Source organism: Mustela nigripes, chromosome 6 (assembly GCF_022355385.1).
Source record: "Mustela nigripes isolate SB6536 chromosome 6, MUSNIG.SB6536, whole genome shotgun sequence".
Classification (NCBI taxonomy): Eukaryota; Metazoa; Chordata; class Mammalia; order Carnivora; family Mustelidae; genus Mustela; species Mustela nigripes.
Genome location: NC_081562.1, coordinates 44,840,376 through 44,861,996, shown reverse-complemented (window position 1 = coordinate 44,861,996; position 21,621 = coordinate 44,840,376). Strand labels below are relative to the sequence as shown.

Below are 21,621 nucleotides of genomic sequence, written 5' to 3'. Positions count from 1 at the left end.
CACATGTTGCTTGAGTGTTTGCTATATATCTTGACCAAGCCTTGTCTTTCTGGTCACCTGAATAGTAGTGTTTTTGCAGCTTCATGCCAACTTAGGTATGGCTATTTTGTGTTGAAGTCCCTAATTAGTGCCCTTATTCCATGAGCCACCCAAGTCATAAACAGTCAGTGGCTTGTCACCTGAGTAGAGCTCTGTGAAAAATAGGGCGCTAGACTGCACAACTCAGGAGTCCTCCTAGTTTCTTTTTCCAGACCCAGGAGGGGGAAGGTTTCTAAGCATTCCTCAAACCTAAAAAAATGTTGGCCTCAATTTTTTTCTTGCATTTTTACTTTTTTAAAAATTAAAAAAAAAAGGTCCCTCTAAGCACTAACTTTCTTCCAGTTAGTCCGTATCATTTCCCTTCCTTAGCCTCTAGAATATTTTGACTGCTCTTGGACATGAGATCAAAAATATTGACTCTAGAGGTATTTTCCCCTTGCGCTTGGTCTTATAATAACTAATGTTCCTGGGGTTTTTGTGTGGCAGGCATTTTTCTAAGTGCTTTTCTTATTCTATGTCATTTTCTGTGCACTGTTTTCCTAAGTAGGTACTATATTATCTATCCTTTCCAGCTGAAAAAATGAAGTTTAGAGATAATAGAAAAATTACTCAAGATCACATGACTGATAAGGATCAGCCTAAATTTCTGTTTAGTTTTCTAAATACACACATGCTTCTATCTTAATTGAATTGCATTTTTTTCCCCCTCAACTAGTCACCAGGGCTAGGGCTGATTAAGAAAAGGAGTGGAAGTGGAGGGAGCTCCATGTACATGCTCCACAGTCCATGGGCATCTTGATTTACAAAAGGCAGTGTATTTTTACCAGTCAGGATATAATTTATCTATTTCGTGAGCTTGTTGTGGTCAAAGTCCTTTACCAGGGCATTCAGGAAAGGCAATCTACAAACTTCAGTTTTGCCAATAGATTCATTTTATGTCTCAGTAATATTTCAAGCTAGTGGCAGAAGGGGGGGGGCATATTAGTACCCCAGAACACCCCTATAGACTTACATTCACATTATTTTACTGACAGGTGTAAGACCTGTCAGCTTGCTCTGGAATGCACAAATTCAGCGGTGGCGATATCCCTCACACCTCTCGTGATGCTTCTGCCTGTGAAGGCATTGATGGCATGATGTGTAATTGCTAAGTAAGAGATCTGTGAAAACAAAGCTGATATGAGAACTTGCCATTGCCTGTGATTTAAAACAAACAAACACCAACAAACAAATCTTTTATGTACCAGCAAGTTGTTTTGATTTAAGATTTTCTGATTTTCTGGTATATTTTGCAACTCCTTAAGAACATATGCTGATTTTACAAAATTATCCTCATTAGGTGGGTAGTGGATTTTTTGGAACATGTAAAATACCTTTTTGTTCTTAGAGAAATATCTGAATTCTCCTGTATGTAAGTAAGCAACGTGTAATGGTAAATCTAGGTCAAATGCACATTAAAAAAATAAAAATAAAAAATACATGCAAACAGTGGCATAATTGATTTTGTTCTATCTAGTCGAATAATTTTCTTTCCTAAATACCACTTCTTTTTTACTGTGTCTGGTAGCCAGACACTCATGTACCTTGAAAACTTTAGTATTGGTGCCTCTTTTATTGGGCTTCCTCCTTAGAAACTTGTTATAATTTAACAGTCAAGGTTTAACAATTATTCATACCTTTTCATCCTTGGTTCCTGGCTAATAGAATAAAATGTAAACATACTTTGATTTTGCATAATGCTTTTCCAGTGCTCTGCTTCTCATTTTTATTTAATTTCATAATCTACAGCCATGTTTCAGATAAAAAACAAAATAACATCTCGATCTGTAGTTGATCTTTCTTGTGTGTGTTAGTTGGTCTTCTGTCACTCGTTTGGTCTCCTTGCTACTGTTTCTCAAGGTCAGAGAATGTAGAAACATTTCTGAAGTGCATGGCCCAGGCTTCAGATGGGGTTTTTCCAACCCTTCTGTGACATTGCTTTGATCTGACAGCCTTTAATCTGCTTTCTTATTGTCCATGGATTCCTTTAACATCACCCAACTCTAATAACGCATACACTCACAAGTATTTAAGTTTTGAGCTTTAGGTTTCTAGTTTAAAAGCCCCTGCTCTAGAAGCTTTTTTTTTTTATATTTAAAATATATTTATTGAGTACTTGAGATATTACATGATATTACATTAATCCTTTATGAGAATATAAAAATTAGAGGAAATGCTATGTCAAATTGATAACCAGTACCAAATGACAAAAATAATGTAAATATAATTGCTGAAAGTAGATTTAATGTGCACCTGTAACAGAATTATAAATAATTATTTGTTTTCAAATTCATATATGATATCATGTGTTCTGGGTTGAACCACTTTTTAGACTTTTCAAGAAAGTTAATACATGTACTAGCCCTGATATATAGTTAGTGCTCAATAATTAGATTTAAAATATAAATAAAGACTATCTTTTTTTTAAATTTTATTTTTTATAAACATATAATATATTTTTATCCCCAGGGGTACAGGTCTGTGAATCGCCCGGTTTACACACTTCACAGCACTCACCAAAGCACATACTCTCACCAAACACACTCACCAAAGCATACCATACCAAAGCATACCAGACCAAAGCATGCCAGACCAAAGCATACCATACCAAAACACTCACCAAAGCACATACCCTCCCCAATGTCCATAATCCCACCCCCCCCTTCTGCCAACCCTCCTCCCCCCAGCAACCCTCAGTTGTTTTGTGAGATTAAGAGTCACTTATGGTTTGTCTCCCAAATCATAAGAATCACTTATAGTTTGTCTAGAAGCTTTTTTTAAGACAAGAGTTTAGCATAGGTTTGTTTTTATTATTGTTACTCTCTGTGCATTCCTGTCTATGGAAGTTTTATACTTTTTCTCCAGTCTTCTTCTCTGCCTCTTTTTTCCTTTTTAAACCTGAGTATCTACCTCCTTCCCCTCATACCTACTGTTTCTAATACCGTGAAACCCTAGATTTATGCAGTAAAACTGGGTGTCCCTTGCTTTTCATTTTGTATAAGTTGTGTAAAAACATTTCTATTTTTCATTCCGAGGTTAACAAGAAAACTTAAGATGTTTGTGTTTGTTTTGATTATATCCCCTATTAGTGTTGTAACAGTCAGGGTTTTGGGTTGCAAGCAATAGAAACAAAGTTTGGCCAATCAGGCAAAAAAAAAAAAAAAAAAATTGCTGGAAGGGTGTAGGTCAGTAGCCTTTGGAAGCATTGGGAATGCTGGAGCACCAGGCTTGCAAAATGGGTAGTAGGAACTAAGAGAAACTAAGAAATTAAGATAGCTAGCCAAGGGCTTGCCACAGGAGTGGTTAGTTTAACTGCTACCGTTAATGTGGCTACCTGTTCCTTCTTCTTTGCATCGATCTGGCAGGATTCACAGTCCTGCGCTGAAGTATCTACTTATCTGAGGCAAGGGCACGCATACATACTTTAGCTGTCAGGGAAAGGGGAGAAGGAGGGATTTACTATTTTGTCCCTTCCATTGAGAGTGGAAGGCAGAGCCCTCACCTTCCTGCAGGATTCCATGGTGAGTTATTGTCCCCATATAAACGTGGTGTTTAAATGCTGGAAAGCCAAAAGAATGACAAATGCTCACTACACATTTTTTGAGGTACAATTATTCTTAATAGAAAGGAACAATATTTCAAATCCCTGCTTCAGCCTTCTTGTCACATAGTCAGAAAAATCGATGCCTGGATTTACCTGGCATTTCCCAGGCTAGTCTTACGGGTAGAAGAGCTCCTACTTGCCAGTATCACTGAGGCCCAGACTTGCCTCTCTTCTGTCATTGGAGAAAACACAGCACCGAGCCGGCCTTGAGCTGTCCCAAAACAATACCCCCTAAGAGCTTCATCAGCAGATTTCAGCTGGAGCCCGTGATACAATTCTGACAAGTGGGAAACACGGAGAGTCTGATGCAGCAACTGAGAGGAAGTTTCTCAGAAAGAAATTCTGTCTCTTTCCTCTGTGCAATGTCCTGTCTGAATGTGATGGCTGGGGTTGCTTGTGCCATCCAGCCTCAAGCTCAAGCAGGGAGACAAAACACAAGGAACGGCAAGGCCAAACAATTTCTGGAGAAAAAAATTGTGGCTGTCTTACCTTCTTATAATAGGAAGAATAAATCTTGTCATTATAAAGGTCATTCTAGGGTGGATTTTTTTTTTTTTATAATTTGCAGCTAAACACAAATAAACCAGTCCATATATCTTTGGATTTTATTAAACTGTCCTTCTGTGTCCTGAGGAATAAATCCTTTGTGCAGTTAGTCCTCTTTTTTAACATGCTAAGGGACCCATTAGTAGGAGAGCATAATTATTCCATATAAACATGTTAAAAGATAATAGTGCTTTACCTCCTCAGATCATTTTTTCCTTTTCTCCTGTTTACTTAGTAGTCCCATTGGCTTTTGTACATGCAAAATTGTGGATCATGTCACTTATTAGCAAAGAAAGTAAAATAAAAATGGCCTCCTACCCAATAATTTGGTCTTTCAATGACATCACATGCAATTGTATATATCAATGCAAGTTATAGACCTGGCATATATGCACTGAAATAAGAAATTGTGTCCTGTGCTAGTGTTTAAATAAGACATTTTGGAGGAATCTGATGGATATGAGAAACGTCTTTTAACTGCACTGTCAGTTGTTAACTGAAAAGCATGATGAATAAGGAAAGTCAAAAATCACACAAATATATTCAGCATTTGCTGTGTACCGGGCTGGGCACAGAGATGTCAGCTAAACAGTGGTCAAGAGGAGTAACAGGGGCTTTACTCCCATGGAGTTTACAGAGTATATGGGTGGTTAAAGTGATGAACAAGCAATTATAACACAGTGTGATAGATGCTCTCATATGGTGCAATGTGTGAGAATATGAGAGGGGTACGTAACTCAGGAAGGTATGGGAATGGCCAAGAAAGAATCTCTGGGAAGAATTTATCAAGCCTGAGTCCCGGAGCTTGAAGTAGAGCATACGTGGAGAAGGGCTTGTGCAGGGGACTAGAAGGAAAGAGTATGCACAGGCATGGGTAGAGAGCGGAGCGACAAAGTGACAGTTGGGCTGGCAGAAATACAGAGGGACCGTTCCTTTAGGGTGTTCGGACTGTCTTCTGAATGCAGCAGGGATTCATGTGTGCATCTGATGAAAGCTCTTGTGGCTGCACGGGAGAGACACCATCTGAAAGGGACAGAGCAGTGATGGTCTTAGTCATCTAGAGAGGCTGTCAGACAGGTGGAGGGAAAGGGGAACCTGGAGGGAAGATTTCCAATGTAGATCATTACTTGAATGTGGTAGAAAGGGAAAGAGAGGCACCCAAGAAGCCTCCTTGGTTGAGGTGGTTGGAAGGCCATCGCTGGGGAAGGACTGCCAAAAGGAGCTAATGCTGGGGAGGACAATGAGTTCAGCTCTTAGTTAGTTGTCTGTGGGGCATCTAGCAAACATTGGATTTGGGTCAGCAGCGGTGTGCACAGGAATGGGGTTTGGACATGGGCTGGAGTCTCTGAGTTCTAGTGTTCTGATTTATTAGATGATGATGATGATATCTATCTCATAAATGTCCTGGGATTGAATGGGATAAAAGAAAGCAACTCACACAATGCTACAAAAGAGACAGATATTGTTTTCATGTGTTCTTTGGTTATTATCCTCAGTGATGCTTTTCCTTCTGTTACTCTAACAGGTAGCCTAAGTGATTAAAAAGCCTATGACAACTGATGTCTGTTGAATACTTACTGGGTACTAGACACTTTTTGCTCTTCTAATACTGTACAGATATTAAATCATTTATTCCTTAACCTAATTCTATAAAAAAAAAATCATTCATTCCTTAGCATAACTCATACCCAAAGAGATTAAGCAACTTGCCAAAATCAAGTAACTAGAGAGCATTGGGGTGCAGATTTGGACAAAGGCAGTCAGAATCCCATTCTTGTACTTTAGGGATGAGAATATACTTTGGCTAAATAGGCCTTTAACTTTTAATCAGTTTATAATGTTGGTTTGATCCCTTAAGAATATTCTAGTGGTCATCTATGGTTGTTTTTTTCCCCCCCTTTTCAACAACTCTTCTGTTTCTGAAATTCTTTGTATGGTTAATATTAAAAAATTCTCCTATTTTGTATCATAATGTCAAATCTACTGCTAATTGACTTTCATACACATACATATAAACATAAATTTACATTTCAGATTCATAACTCCAGCCATTTTCATATTCATCGGCTTGTAGGCTTGAAAGGAATTTAAAATCTTATTTAATTACACAGCAAATGTTTAAATTCATCTTGTCAAGTAGTTTTTGTACCAAGATTTCTACAGTTTCAGTCCCAGAAACCGTCTGCCACAAATCCCATCTCCGTGTCTGCCATTGTTCCAGTAACCTAGTCTCCCCGAACCGTTCCCCAGCATGTGAAAGCTACCAGCACATGCAAAGTACACCATACCTTTTGTGGAAAGAATGAATAAATAAATAATTGATTATCAGAAAAACCATATTTACTATTCTGTAAGTTTCTTTGTAATTCAGCAAGGACAAAACACAATTTCTTTAACTTAAAATATGACTATTTTCATGCAAGAGGAAGGCTAAGATAACTAAGGAAAACACTTGGGGTTTTCTCAGTTTTTGAAAAACAAGAGTTGACTTAGGTAGAATTCCAGTAACACCCGAAAATTGGGACTGCTGGGAATCCAAGCAGATGCTTTTTGCTTGCTTCCGAGGCAAGCAAGTTGGAACTGCTTCCTAAGCCTGGATAATTGCCATTTCAGCTTGCTTGAAATGTAAATTTGAACTTTATTCTGAATTGGGGAGGGAACCAAGAGTTCGAGTTGATGATCAATATTGGGCCAAAGTCAACTTGTATCTTGAACAGTTGGATTTTTATGATCTGTCTGTGAAGAGAATCCTGTAGTTAGGTATTGGACTTTTCAAAGTCCATGGGGTATTCCTTTGTTCCCTCTTTAGGATTATCCTAGCAGCATATCCATAAACCAAACCCAATAAATAAATAGTTCTAATGTTGATACTTCTAAAAAAAATCACGTACTAAAATAACCCCCAAATATGTGTTTCATAATTCCTATTGTTCCCAGATTTATTCATTTAGGTGCCGAAAAAGCATGAAAGATAATGCTGATAGTTAAATCTGAAATAATTTATTTTAATCCTGGTCTCCAAGTTCTAGTGGAAAATGACTCATATGGCATATTCAAAACCAAAAGTAGAGTTCAGATTGGTTATTTGGGGTTATATTTTTTCATTAAAATTATTCATAATCCCTGCTGATGATGATGAATTTGTGGTTGCTAAGTTAGTGTTGGGCATTGCATCTTTAGAATCTGATTAAGTGGGAGTTGCCATTTTCTGGGCTGTGAGTTGCCAACGAAGCTGAATCTGTCACAGGTGCTACAATTTGTATTTCAGAAAAACGTCTTCCCCAAGTTTAATTATCCCTAAAGTATTCTACTCTACACAAAGTACTGAAGAGAGTCAGCATTTTTTTTTTCATTTTCAGTACTGTGATGTAAATTAGGATTTTGTTTACTACCTACATGTTGTAGAGATGAAGGAATTTCAAATTGAGGAGACTCTCTGTTTTATAACATAAAACACTATTTCCTATTCATTTTTCCACTTTGATGTTGAAAAAGAATAATACCAACTGGCCGTAACCAAATCACGTATCCACAGTGACATAGACCATGCTTCATAGAAGGGAGCAGGCATAGGTAGATAGAAAGTGTGTAGGTTTAACTACTAATGGTGGAAACTGGGAAGTGAAAAACCGTACCCTCAAAAATATTAAATAAATTTAGGATTAACTTTTCCTTATTAAGTATTAATATGTGTTTCAAGCTCATGGAAATAAGTATGTGTCCTTTTTTGTATTAGGCAGCCTGTCCCTTGCAGAGAGACTAGGGAACTGGACAGCTTGTGGATATAGTCATGACTCTTTTAGCAAAGCGATTCCTCTTCATTTTGGCATATATCAGTCGGGTCTCTGTTGTTGTTTTTACTTTTCCGTAAAACAGAATTTGTTTTTTTCAACATTTCAACAGGGAAGTCTGATGGGGAAGTTTCTCCTAAATGTTTCATTGCAGAGGTTGTTTCTTTACAATTGCCTGAGGTTGATTTGTTAAATTAGAGGAAGCTCTTTGACGCTGGAAATCCATGGGAAGTGATTATGGCTACGAACATATTTTTTAAGAGACCAGTATTGTTTGATGAGTTAAGAAATGTGTTACAGTTAAAGCTATTCAGGATATTGTAAAATGAAATTTTTCATCTTTTTCCACATTTTTCTCCTTGTCTTTGTAGTAATGTAATTCTAACAAATAGAAATTATTAATTGAATTGAGAAATATATGTGTTTACTGGAAATTGCTTAGCCTCTGAGTTGTAATTTTAATTTTATATTCTTTGTAGGATTATTTAACCATTCATAAGTACGGCAATGCAGCCAGAAACGATCTCTGGAATACACTGTCAGAGGTAAAGTATAGGAAGCTCGAATAGCAAAACCTCTTCTTGAATATTTGAATTGAGTTTATAAACCATTCGTTTAACTTTTATTGAGACTGACAGTTGTTTTTACTTTTTATATTTTCTCATATTGCTTTATCATTTTATTTTTGATGTATTACAAAAGTAATGGGGTTTAAAATTACTTAAAGTACAAATGGTAGTAAAAAAGTACCTTGCCTCCTCTCAAACAAGACAATACTGAAATACAACATTCCTATGGTGTCAGATATTCATGTTTGAGAGAAATATTGAAGTTAAAGTAGTTTTTTTCTATAGGTGAATAACAAATATTTAAATTTGGTACTAGGCATACTGGGGATACTTAATGATGCTACAAGCACTTATTTTAACAATCAGCTATGTTTTATCTTCCATTAAGTAAAAACTTTAATGCTTATAAGGCTTTCCTTTCTCTATATATGCATGAAACTTAAGGCAACAAGATTAATTTTACTAACACGTTATATTAGCTTCACTGATTTTACATGTTTTCATCCTTAAGTAAATCATAAAGGTAAAAATAAAAATGGCTTAATGTTAATTATGTTTATGGTTCATGTTTATGAAACTAATTTATACAATTTGGGTTACAAAGGCTTTAAAACGGAATGGAAAATTTGTAAATATACAAGAAGTAATGGATCAGTGGACACTCCAGATGGGTTATCCTGTTATCACAATCTTGGGAAATTCAACAGCAGAAAATAGAATAATAATTACCCAACAACATTTTATTTATGACATCAGTGCTAAAACTAAAGCACTTGAACTTCAAAATAACAGGTACAGCACTCTTTTACATGAAAGAACAATTGCTTATATTCTTAGGTTTCACTTTGTGTTTTTAGCATTTTAAAAAGGATCCTCTAGCCCAATTATAAAATGTAAGTGAAATATGGTTTTCATTTCTTTATTTACATATGGTGTTTTCATTTTGATTCCTCTTTTACTCCCATTTCCAGATATTTTAACCATCAAAGTGACAGCACACCAAAGTTATTTTGTTTAAGCAGAGTTTAAATTATCATGGTGATTTAGAAAAATATGTGATTTTTTTTACTTTTCCCTGTGAATGTTTGTTGAATAAAATTCAAAAAAGTTAAGACGCAATGAAGTCAATTAAATGGAATTGAGTAAACTGCGATTTATAAAATAGATGAGAATAGAAACTAACAATCCAGAAAGACTAATTAAAACAAACAAAAACCACAACTAGACTAGTATCTGAGCCAAAGGAACTCAAAGTAGAACCATTTTTAAATGGTCTGAGTATCGGTGTTACTTGGCATCAAAATATTTTCTCCTCCCTCATTCCATGTGTAAAACCACTGAACAGACAACATACATAGAATTTTTATTTGTTGTTAAGCTTTCTTTTGAAACTCTTATTTAATTACTGAAAACAGCATATAGTGTTTCTTTCCTACTTCACGTTTCCTTACTGTATGGTGGTTTACTAAAGGCCGAGCCAAAGAAAGATAATGGAATGGTTCATTTCATTCTTCAAAAGGTGCCCTAAGAGAAGGTTGGAGTGGGGAGGCGACAGAAGGAATGGAATTTAAAATTAATAAAGTGGGGTGTTGGATTAGGTTGGTCATGCTGTCTCCCATTACATTACCCGGAGGTGTGAAGCATGAATTGTTTTTGTTTTTGCTTTTGTTCTTGTTTTAATCTCTGAGAGGGACGGAAATCATTCCCAAGTAGGCTAGCTCCAAGATGGGCTATAGGTAGAAGTGACTGAGAAATTCCTGAATGTTTTCTGGTGACTAAATTTGGAACAGCACGGACTTAAATCTCCCGGTCAATATATACATGGGTCTTCAACAATCTGCCTTTGCAAAGTGGTATTACTCTGCCATACGTCAGGGTCTGACTCTGCCAGTGCTTCCTTTTACCCAGCCTGGGATTCTATAGAGCTGGCAAATGTGGCTTCTCATCCTCCACCCTTTGGCCCCAGGCTAAACCTGCTTAGGCATCAACCCCAGCCTTGCCAGGAAGTACATAAAAACTACTTGACTGCGGCAAAGTTAGAGAGATTTAGGCCATGCCTTTGAGAATGATCAGTTTGACACAAACATCACTGATGCATAAAAACATAAAGGACCTGCAAATGACAGAACAAATTTTGAACAAAAATATGCTGTCAGCCTGTAACATGCATCAGATGTATGAGCTGTGAGTCTGACTCTTTTAAAGGCAGAATTTCTCCCAGGCTGCAAAAGTATATGTAACGTGAATAGAGCTTTGCTTTCCTTAGAGTTGTAAAATCATATGGATAACGTTGAACCCGGAGAACCTGGTGTATAAAATATTAAGAGTAAGATAAGGCATGGAGTCCCTTTAAGCTCGAAAATTATTTTCTATCTATTTTGGAATAATTGAGCTTGCAGTTAAAAATTTAGTATTCATTTATGTCTTATTGATCCATTTTATTCACTCTAAGATTGTGGTCAGAGCTTCAATATCAATTCTATCCATCCTTTGTACATAACCTTCCTAGGTCTTTATTGTACAGTGCAAACTGTTGATGCAATGAGACAGTGCCCACTGGTACCAGAAATCCCATGAGCTGTGGATATTTTCTGAGCCAGTCTCATCAATTCTTTGTCCTGAATTTTGTAAAGGATATCAGAATATCACAACAACATGCCCAAAACATTTTTAATGTATATAGTAATTATATTTTTCATATGGACTAACTGTATTATAGTATAAAATACTGCTACATAACTAATAATTGCATACAGTTCATTGATATGCAAAAGCGAGTAAGATATTGGCTAGAATTTATGTATTCTGGAAGTTCTGAATTTATGTAGCTTTTTTCTCTTTTTCTTCTTTTTTTTTTTTTTTTAAAGATTTTATTTATTTATTTGACAGAGAGAGACCACAAGTAGGCAGAGAGGCAGGCAGAGAGAGAGAGGAGGAAGCAGGCTCCCTGCTGAGCAGAGAGCCCGATGCGGGACTCGATCCCAGGACCCTGAGATCATGACCTGAGCCGAAGGCAGCGGCGTAACCCACTGAGCCACCCAGGCGCCCTCTTCTTTTTTTTTCTTTGTAGCTTTTTTCTTTATGAAGTTAATACATTGCAATGTCAACCATTGTCTCCTCATCTACTTACGGGGTTTCTCGGAGTCCTGTGCTACAGACAATTGTATTTATCTCCACAGTCATAATTCCCTTTGGTTATTGACCTGATGACAGGAATTTCTGTAGAGTTCGTGGTGTCTACGTTAATGCTTCGTTGACATTGGTACCATTTTTAAGAAAGATTTTTCCCTTAAGCTAAAATAAGTACCTATTATTGTCTACCTTAACATGATTACTAGGATAAACATTGTTTTATTATAAAAAACATGAACTACAGAGAGAGCGATAACCCTGGGGAATATTAAAGAAAAATATATCTTAGAAGTCTATTGAAATGCATTTGTGGTTTTTTTTTTGTTTGTTTGTTTGTTTTTTGTTTTTTTTTCTGCTTAAAATGAGATGACTAAAATTCAACTTAGGTAGCTAAGGACACAATTTAATTTCACAAATGCTTTTTTCTAGTTTTTCTTCAAACATAACCCACTGCAGTCTGAGATTTTCTTTATAGCACACCACGCTTCACTCAACCATGTTTCGTGTCTTCCTCTCTTTTAAGTTCTAACCATCAAGCAAAGAGCTTTCTTTGATTTTTCAAATGAAACTTCAAAATGAAGTTGGGAAAAGACCAGATAGGTGTTGTTTGGAAAGTTATGAAAAACAATATACAGGATTCATAGTATAGCAATTCAGAAATGAATACAAATTTTAGATAGGCTTGGTAATTTGTAATTTTTTATTTTGTTTTTGTGACAATATAAACATTTTAACTGTGTGCATACACGATCATGCAGACGTATACACACACAGACACAGAGTAAAAACATTCTTGGGAAGAATACAGAAGACTATTTCAAAAGTTTTACAAAATGCCCAAGTGTTTGGATCCCAATACTTTATAGTTAACTCTTTTGCATCTGAACAGCTGTGTGATTAAGTGTCTGCCATGCATTAAGTTTCCCATAGGGATGTGGCATTGACTGTAAGCAACACCCAGGTTCTAAGAAGAATTTCTTTTTCTTGTACTTAGGAAACTTTTGCTAAAACTCAAATACTGAAGCATTACCATAGAAATATTATCATTGTTTCTAGTTCTACTATTTAAAAGAATACAGCTTAAATAAATGCAAAAGTATATTTATTTATATTGGGGCAAATAATATTTCACATTTTAAGATCATGCTTTAAAAAGGCACATTTATCCTTGAGGATCTTTAAACATCTTCAATTTTGTATATTCCTTGCCCTTTAACGGATACTTGTTTGACTTCTCAATTTAGTTGACCCAACTCAATGTGGAAGATGTGGACCAGAAAGTTAAGTTCGTAAAGTTAATCTCGGATTAACTGATTTGGTTCCTTTCATTTTACTTTGGTCTCATCCCATTTGATTCAATTCAATAGCAGTTTCTGGAACGCCTTCCATTTCTAGGTTTTTTCAAGATATTAGGTTTACAAATATGAGCATGTGGTTTAAGAGTCAGACACACAGTTAAGCATTACTGTCTGTTAAATATTTTTTTTTCAATTAATCAAAGAAGAGTCATTATTTTTAGAGAACAACTGTTAAAGAAATATATATCTATTCTCTTTGTCTTTCTTATAGTAATACCATTATTAAATATTTTCCATATTCTTGGTATTATGTGAAGAGGTTGGCAGGCTTTGAATAAGAGCTTACATGGGTTATGTTCATTTATGTCTACTTTAAAAATGATACGTTTGGGTATATAGGTTATTGATTTCCTGACCAACCATGTGGATTCCACTGTGGTGGAGCTTAGTGTCTCCATGTAGTTGGCACTCAAAAATATTTTGCTGATTAAATACAGCATAATATTTTTAAAATTTAGAATTTTAAACACATTATTTTAACTTTACATATCATAGGAGGGCAATTGGTGTAAAATTATTAATTTCTTCCACTCTTCCACTTAGATTTGTTACATTACTGACATTTGTTTATTGTGAATGAGAAACATGAAATGACAAAGTAATTAAATTCCATATAACAGATTTAGAGGAAATGTCTTCTCTTCCCATCCCCCCAAAGCAGATTCATTATATTTGTAATTATATAATCCCTGGTATGTTTCCTGAAAAACTATCAATTCTCTGTTTACTTTCCCAATTATAGAACTCACACAGTGTCTCTTCCATAAAATCAAAAATATTTTTCACATACTAGATATTATTGGCTACCCCTGCTGTTAATAGTGCAATGATAAGTCAACATAATTCGGCTGTACTTCATAGAAAGGAACATAAAGTAGTCATTGAACTTATTGTAAGACCATCCAGTTTATCTCTGGGTAGCCATTTGAGATTAAATTGATACTACTTCATGTACAAGTGTAAACTTCCATTTTTTTCCTACAAAAAGGCAAATTCTAGAAAATGCTTCTCTTAATAGCTGAGACTCCTGACTGATCCCTGAATGTTGGTTGATGATTTTACACACCAGTTTGGAAATTTCATTTCAGAAAACAGCATTAAAGGTGTTCTGCACTAATCTTTATATTGATCTGAATTTTAGGGGCATCTGATTACTTTCACCTTTCATTCCTGCTTTGCTGAATAACTTTAGGTGTGCTGTTTTAACTTTTCTGTAAAATGTGATACTACTGCTTTTTCGGATAGTTAAGTGAATAAACAAGTATAATGTTGAAATGTAAATGCATCAAGCCACTGAAATACGCATTAATTTAACATAGAAACAAGGAGAAGGGAGTTATTTTGAGACTTTAATCAATATTTGGTGTGGCTCTGATTTATTGATTTTAGCTACTTTTTATTCCATAATGTAAAATGCAAATTTTTTTTCAAGATAAATTGTGTTGTTTAAAGTCTCTCCCTTTTATATTGAAATTAAAACTCTTATAGGCTAAGTCTGCTTAGTGGCATTGTAGAAGTGAATTCATCTTCTTGACTTACTCCTTACTTTTGTAAGTGGGGGATTTTTAATTTTCCCCTAAAGAGAATAATGGAAATCATCCAGAAGGTGCATAGCAAATGTTGTTTGTTTATTTGTTATAACCAATTTTATTCTTAAAGCTTCCTTTATATTTTGCAGTTATCTGTGGCAGATTCCACTAACTATTGTGGTAGGAAATAGAAGCCATGTGTCTTCAGAAGCAATTATTTGGGTGTCTAACAAATCAGGTAAAATATATATGCTCCCCTCAGGAACTATTTGGTTTCAGATAATTGTTTAGCAACTTAACCTCTGGTTTCAGCCTTTATAAAAATGTGAATAAAGACAAATTAGAAAGAGAATATAGAAGAATGATAATCACCTCTACAAAATTAAGTATAGTATAGTTTAAGTCTAATTTTCATATGCCTATATAATTCTTAAGTTCCTTTGGGTCATTGGTGGTAAAGAGAAAATTTAAAACAAAACATTGATAGTACTTTTAGCTGTTTTAAACTGTATCATTTTCTAATGTCAAATGTAATTAAATTATAATTATAAACTCCCCATAGAACAGTATGCCAAATAAAGAAACAGAGGTCACCATTTTCAATTCCATTTTCCTGCTATTTTCTTTTTGCCACACTGGCTCTTTAAAGAATGGACAAGGCGATATTCTCCATAAAATTAGATAATTATAGGCACAGAAGGGAGGGGCCCTGATAGGTCATTAAAGCATCACCTAAACTAGGGTCAATTCTCAAGCAGTAGAGAAAGATGAGATTCTATTCTGTTTCTAAAAATCTTCAAATAAGATAGCACCCTATTTAAATTCACTATCAGAAAGCTATTTCTTGAATTCAATCTGAATCCTTCATGCTAGATGTGAAACAGGTCTCTTTAATTTCTGTTTACTATTGAACTGGAGAAAAAGCCAATTATCATCTTTTATGTAACATTTTATTTAGATTTAGATGTAGATGGTCAAGTATGTCCACATTTTGTTTTTTCTAACTCCTTTCTTCCATTCTGCTAATTGATATTGTCTTATTTCATAACCACTCTAAGCAGCCACAAACTCTTTTTTGCAGTAAGTGAGGCATAAACAAATAACAAACATTGTGTGTGTCCCTCAGTCTTGCTATTATAAAGGAGATGTAAGTGCTCAAAATACATATTTACAAGAAAAAGTTCTTAAAGCAAAAATCTAATCTAGCTTACCAAAAATATAAATGTTTGTATTTTCAGTTGAATTTTTACTCATATGTTCATGTGGTATTTTAACATATGATCACATATTATTGAAAATGTGCGCTTTTATTTATATACATTGTGTATGAAAGATTCATAAGTAATGTAGTGATGAATTGAAATGCTTATTTTAAAATTTATTAGTGTTTTTCCTTTTAAAGTTGCTTATTATAATCTATTCTTTTTATTTCTTAGAATTAGCATTTATACCATGATTCTTAATTCACTTACTGTATTATTTGTTTTTTTTTTTTTTTACTGCTTTTTTACTCTCATGTAGTTGTTTTGTTTATCTACATAATTTGCTATGAAATGATGAGTGAAAACAGTGAGTCATTAACTTAATGACCTAACTATTAGATCCTCCATGGGATTGCTAGGAACATGAAATAGAACAGTTTTTAGAAACACAAGTAAAACATTTCTCATTGGGAGGTACAATTACAAGAGAGCAAAGATACTGATTAAGGCAGGATCAGGCCAAAACATCACTCGTAGAGAACAGACCCAGGGCAAGCCTGATTCTTCTTGGCGACTTTCCCCACATCCATTTCCTCTAACTCCCTAGTTGTCTGTGTGCTCTTTTTCACATGGTATCCTCTCGTTTCACACATGGTACATGGAATAGTGTCACAGCTCTTCTTGACCAATAACCACAGGTGTGTTTGAGAGGTTGTTTCCATTTGTAGTCTCTCATTATTAATCAGGAATAATAACAACATGATTTACATTTACCTGAAATGTCACCTTTATTAATACATGTGACATGCACACTATCTAGTGTGTGCAGTGCATAACTCTGGGAGATGATACTGATATTGACCCTGATACTGAGTTGTGCCATCTACAGTGTGTCAGTTTCCATTTAATCACAGCAGTCTTCTGGCTGATGAAACATGGTCCCAGTGGCAGTGCTGACGCTTTTGTGGGGAATGCCCACACAAAGTAAATGTTTCTTGAAAACTTTATAAATATGTAAATCTGGAAGAAGCTTCCAAGAGAGACTTAAAAGAAAGACAACCATTCTGTTTTCCCTGTTCAGGCTCATTCTTTAGTTTTGTCTTAAAGTCCTTCATTCTGATGACAAAAAAAAAAATGACACAAGGCACAGACTAGGGGAAAAATGATTGTTAACTCTTATCTCCTTTTATTCAAAATACAGTTAACTAGGGACACCTGGGTGGCTCAGTTGGTTAAGTGTCCAACTTTTGGTTTCAGTTCAGGTCATGATCTTAGGGTCTTGAGATCAAGCCCCACACTGAGCTCCATGCTCAGCAGGGAGTCATGTACAGATTCTTTCCCTCTGCCCTTACTGCCCTCTCTAAAAATAAATAAATCACTCAAGATAAAAAATATAGTTAACTAATATCGGTAATAATGTTTTTCCATAAAAACATTAAGAAAATTTCGGTCAATTCTTACCAACATTATATTTTAGAAGTCTACCTTTTGGTTATAACAGTAAGATCAATGTTTTTATAATTTTTCATTGTCAGTCATATAGATTTGATCTCACCAGGTATTAAGACACAGTCGTGGTGATTTAAAAAAGTATAAATTTGATTTGAATCAAATTTCCATTTTTTAAACCCATTAGATGAATATCGAATTAATTCCAAGTTAAGGTATAGTTCATTTTAGCCTAAAATAGCTTTTAAATAAACTTTTAAATTACTAAAAGAAGGTAAAAGGATTTATCTCTTTTGTTTTTACTACTGAGATATTGAGAATGCAAAAGTTTATAAATATAGCAACTTGTAGGGTAACAATGAATGTGTAATGTAAATTTAATGCCAGATGTTAGGAAAGAAAAGATTGAGAGTAAAAGGGAAATTGATGCTGAAATTGTAAGTAAACATTAAAAATAATGTAATGATATAGTGCTTGCCTTAAGCATTGTTTTGTATGACTTGCAAGGCTTTAGAATGTGTTATTTTTATCTCCATTTTACAAATGAGGAAGTTAGGGTTTGAGAAATAAGTTGCCTAAATTGTCTTAGGAGCTTGCTTTTTCTTCCCCTAAACATATTCCCTCTAAACCACAAACACACACATAAAATTTTAAGATTTTGGCAGGTTGCTTTGCTGATGAGCTAATTACTCAACATGTTACCATTGTATACATATACATTTCTTTATAGGGTCTATGGAGCATTTTCTAATTCAATTCTCACACAAGTCCAGTGAGAAAACAAGTATGTGTTATACCTGAGTATACAAGTATGTACAAGCAACTTGTATACAGGCAACAAGTATGTGCTGCTACCCTCGTTACTTTGGTTAACTTTTTGTTTGTTTTAAATTCTGATTTTTCTGCAACGGGCCAATACAGAGAAGAAAGCCTTAATCATCTTCTTTTTGTGCAGAAAGTATAGGCTATAAACCCAAAATATTATAAAATTCCAACTATTCTGTGCCCTGATATAATCTAAATTTTGTGCCATTTTGGATACATTCTACATACAATTTTAAGTTGTTATTACTAACACTCAAAACACAACTTTCATACTTTTTATTTTGGTACACATCACATACCATACCTCATTAAGCCATTGGAAAAGATCTCTTTAAAATTCATTGCTTGCCATTAGTTAATTTGAAGAACATTTTAAAGATATAATTAACTAGAATGAAAAAAGACATTTAAAAATCTATTAAAAAATCTTTCAGGGAATCATTTCTCCAAAGATTTCATTTATAACAAAGGCATAAAAACATTCATGAACAGTAATAACCTTCAGGTTTTAGTTATCAATTTAATAATAGCATACTTATAACAATAGATGCTTGCCTTTTTTATTCTTATCAGATGAAATAGAAGGTATAGGGGTTGCTTTCCCATTTTAATCAGTCTCTTTTCTACCTGTAAGCCGTTGAATTCCGTAAGTCTATTTTTTTAATTTTTAAAAATTTTTTGAATTTTCAAGTTTTTATTTTAATTCTGGTTAATTAATATACAGTGTAATATTGGTTTCAGGAGTAGAATTTAGTGATTCATCACTTACATATAACACCCAGTGCTCATTACAGTAGGTTCCCTCCTTAATGTCCATCACCAATTTATAGCCAAGTGTACCACATGAAGTTAAATTTTCCCAGCTCTCTAAAATGTGAACAAGAATAACTTTTTAAAAAACAGATTTAATATCATAGGATTTGATGACTGTTTCAGAATTGTAAAGACCTAAATCACATATTCATATATTAAACTTGATTCTTGAATATTATAATTTCTTCAAAAAATAACACTTCTTAGATCAAAATAATCAAATTTACTTTTTTAAAATTAATTAATTAATTAATTAATTTGACAGAGATCACAAGTAGGCAGAGAGGCAGGCAGAGAGAGAAGAGGAAGCAGGCTCCCTGCTGAGCAGAGAGCCCAATGCAGGGCTTGATCCTAGGACCCTGGAATCATGACCTGAGCTGAAGGCAAAGGCTTTAACCCACTGAGCCACCCTGGCGCCCCTCAAATTTACTCTTAACCCAAGTGAATTTAGTATATGTGCTGTCAGAGTGAGCACCTAATCCACATGAATTTAATCACAACTTAAACGTGTTGTAAAAATCCTCATATTCTTCAAGACAGCGTTCAAGAGAAACAGTATCCTCAATATTTTAATCTTAAATTTTTTTCACTGAATTTGGACATGATTAATTGAAATCTTGCTTTAGATGGTTAAGTTTTTAAAAATGTCATACCCTTTGTTAATTATTTTTTATTTTTATATTTGTAAAAGGGGGTGATATTCTAAAACTTCAAAGTAATTGTGTACATAAGCACATTAAGGTTTTGAAAAATATCTCAAAACAAAGAATCAGAAAGTTGGGAAACTATTAATATTTTAAAGCATTATCTGATAGATTTATTTTTTTAAGTACCATAGATGAAGCCTGGTAAAATTTTACACTGAGGAAAACCATTCCTCCTTCCATTGAGTCGTAGAGTTGGAAGGAAACTTAAATGCGATTAGATTAGATTATATGAGTGGCCTAAGCTCAAACATTTAAGTCTAGGAGAACTGGAACAAAAATCTAGCTATCTTGCTCTGGTTCTAATTCTTGTTTCCAACGCTATGTCCCTCTTTTTCAAATCGATTTAAGAATGTGAGAAATATATTACAGGAAAAGTGCTATACCATCTTGTATCAATAGAGTATAATTGTAGTGAAAAGGACACCCAAGTCAGGAGACCTGAGACGGACCATCCCAGCTTTCTTGGACATTCGATTAGCCTGTCTGAGCCTTGTTTCTTTATCTGTTCTGACAGATACTATTTATAAAAGTGACAAAAAAAAACTGATGTGCTATTTGAAACATTAAAGATTAGATTTTTTATGTTCAACATGCATTTTTTACTTTACTGTACATTTATAACAATTGGCAAAATATAACAGGCATTAGCTTAAGAAGTTCACCCCATTTCAGAGCTCACTCCACTTCAGCAATTAATAGTCATTAATGTTCACTCAATTTTTGTGGTCACACCTTGTTCCTGTGTGTCTTCTACTTGAAAGAGAATGTAGATTCAGTGTTTCAGAAAGAGAGAGGAAAAGAAAACTTGTTTTGTAGCCTGATGTGTAAAAAACCTGGATAATAAGGTGAGAATTGGAGGTTGTGTGTCCCAATCAGAGCTGATACAAACGTTTTCTGTGATGCATCTTCTGGTTTTGAATAATTGTGGAATTTGGTAGACTGGTGTGTGTGTGTGTCTGTGTGTATATAAAATATAAATTTTAAGTAAACAATACATTTTGTAACTTCTGTGAACCATGGGTCCTGAGAATATCCACAAATGATTAGAATTGTAAGCTATGGTTCTGTGAAGTCAACAGAGGCTGACATTAAAGTGAATGGAGTTCTCCATCTGTACCATATTTTGAAGGAGTTAAATATATAAGTTATAAGATTGCTTTTGCTGGCTTCCTTTAATTGAATTAGCTGGGGAATATAATCAAGTTACAATTTTCCAAAGTGATTCCAATAAACAGAATTTATTATCTTTGTTCTAATTATATGTAGAAATATTAGAGTCTTAAATAAATGAGTTTCCTTTTTCCAACATTACTGATGATGCTGGAAAGACTGTTATTTATTAGTACTTCCAAAAAAGCACAAGAAAAAAGGCAAGAAACAATAGTGACTTTAAAATGAATGAGTCCTGTTGTTTTAATCACTTTCTTACTGAATAAAATAAGTAGAATATGCATCTAAAACCATTTCTTCTATTCTAGCCCCATATTTAAATACAATCTAACTAGAAGTCACATGAATCCAGGCAATTTCTTGGTGACATTTATCTGAGACAAACATTGTGTATAGGTAACGAGGTTTTATCAAGAAAAAAATGTTAATTATGAGAAAACTGAGGTAATAGAGTAAACAACTGAAGGTTTTCTAGTGAATTCTAGATATAGTGATGAATTGATTAAAGATTAAATTTCAATTTCGTATTTATCACGGTGTTCTCTTTTTATTATTTTTACTCTAATATCCATTATTTAGAAAATATACTTCATATCATTTTAACCCATAAATTTAAAATCTGTTTTATCCCCAAAAATGTTGTTTTCAGAGCACCACAGAATAACTTTGGACAAAGGAAGCTGGTTGCTGGGGAATATCAATCAAACTGGCTATTTTAGAGTCAACTATGATTTAAGGAATTGGCGATTATTAATTGATCAATTAATCAGGAACCATGAGGTAAACTGGATTTACTCTCAAACATGTTTCAAGAGGTCAACATGTGCCATTTTAATCCTGATTCTTTC

General features: G+C 34.4%; 1 protein-coding gene across 1 annotated transcript in view; it reads left to right on the top strand.

Annotated features, from left to right (window-relative positions):
* The window catches only part of TRHDE (thyrotropin releasing hormone degrading enzyme), a 405,975-nt gene that overhangs the window by 306,466 nt on the left and 77,888 nt on the right, over positions 1–21,621 (top strand). Inside the window, exons 8-11 of the mRNA XM_059402447.1 lie at positions 8,499–8,564; positions 9,193–9,380; positions 14,757–14,845; positions 21,423–21,553. Coding sequence (XP_059258430.1) covers positions 8,499–8,564; positions 9,193–9,380; positions 14,757–14,845; positions 21,423–21,553 — 474 coding nt within the window. The remainder of the gene's footprint in view (positions 1–8,498; positions 8,565–9,192; positions 9,381–14,756; positions 14,846–21,422; positions 21,554–21,621) is intronic.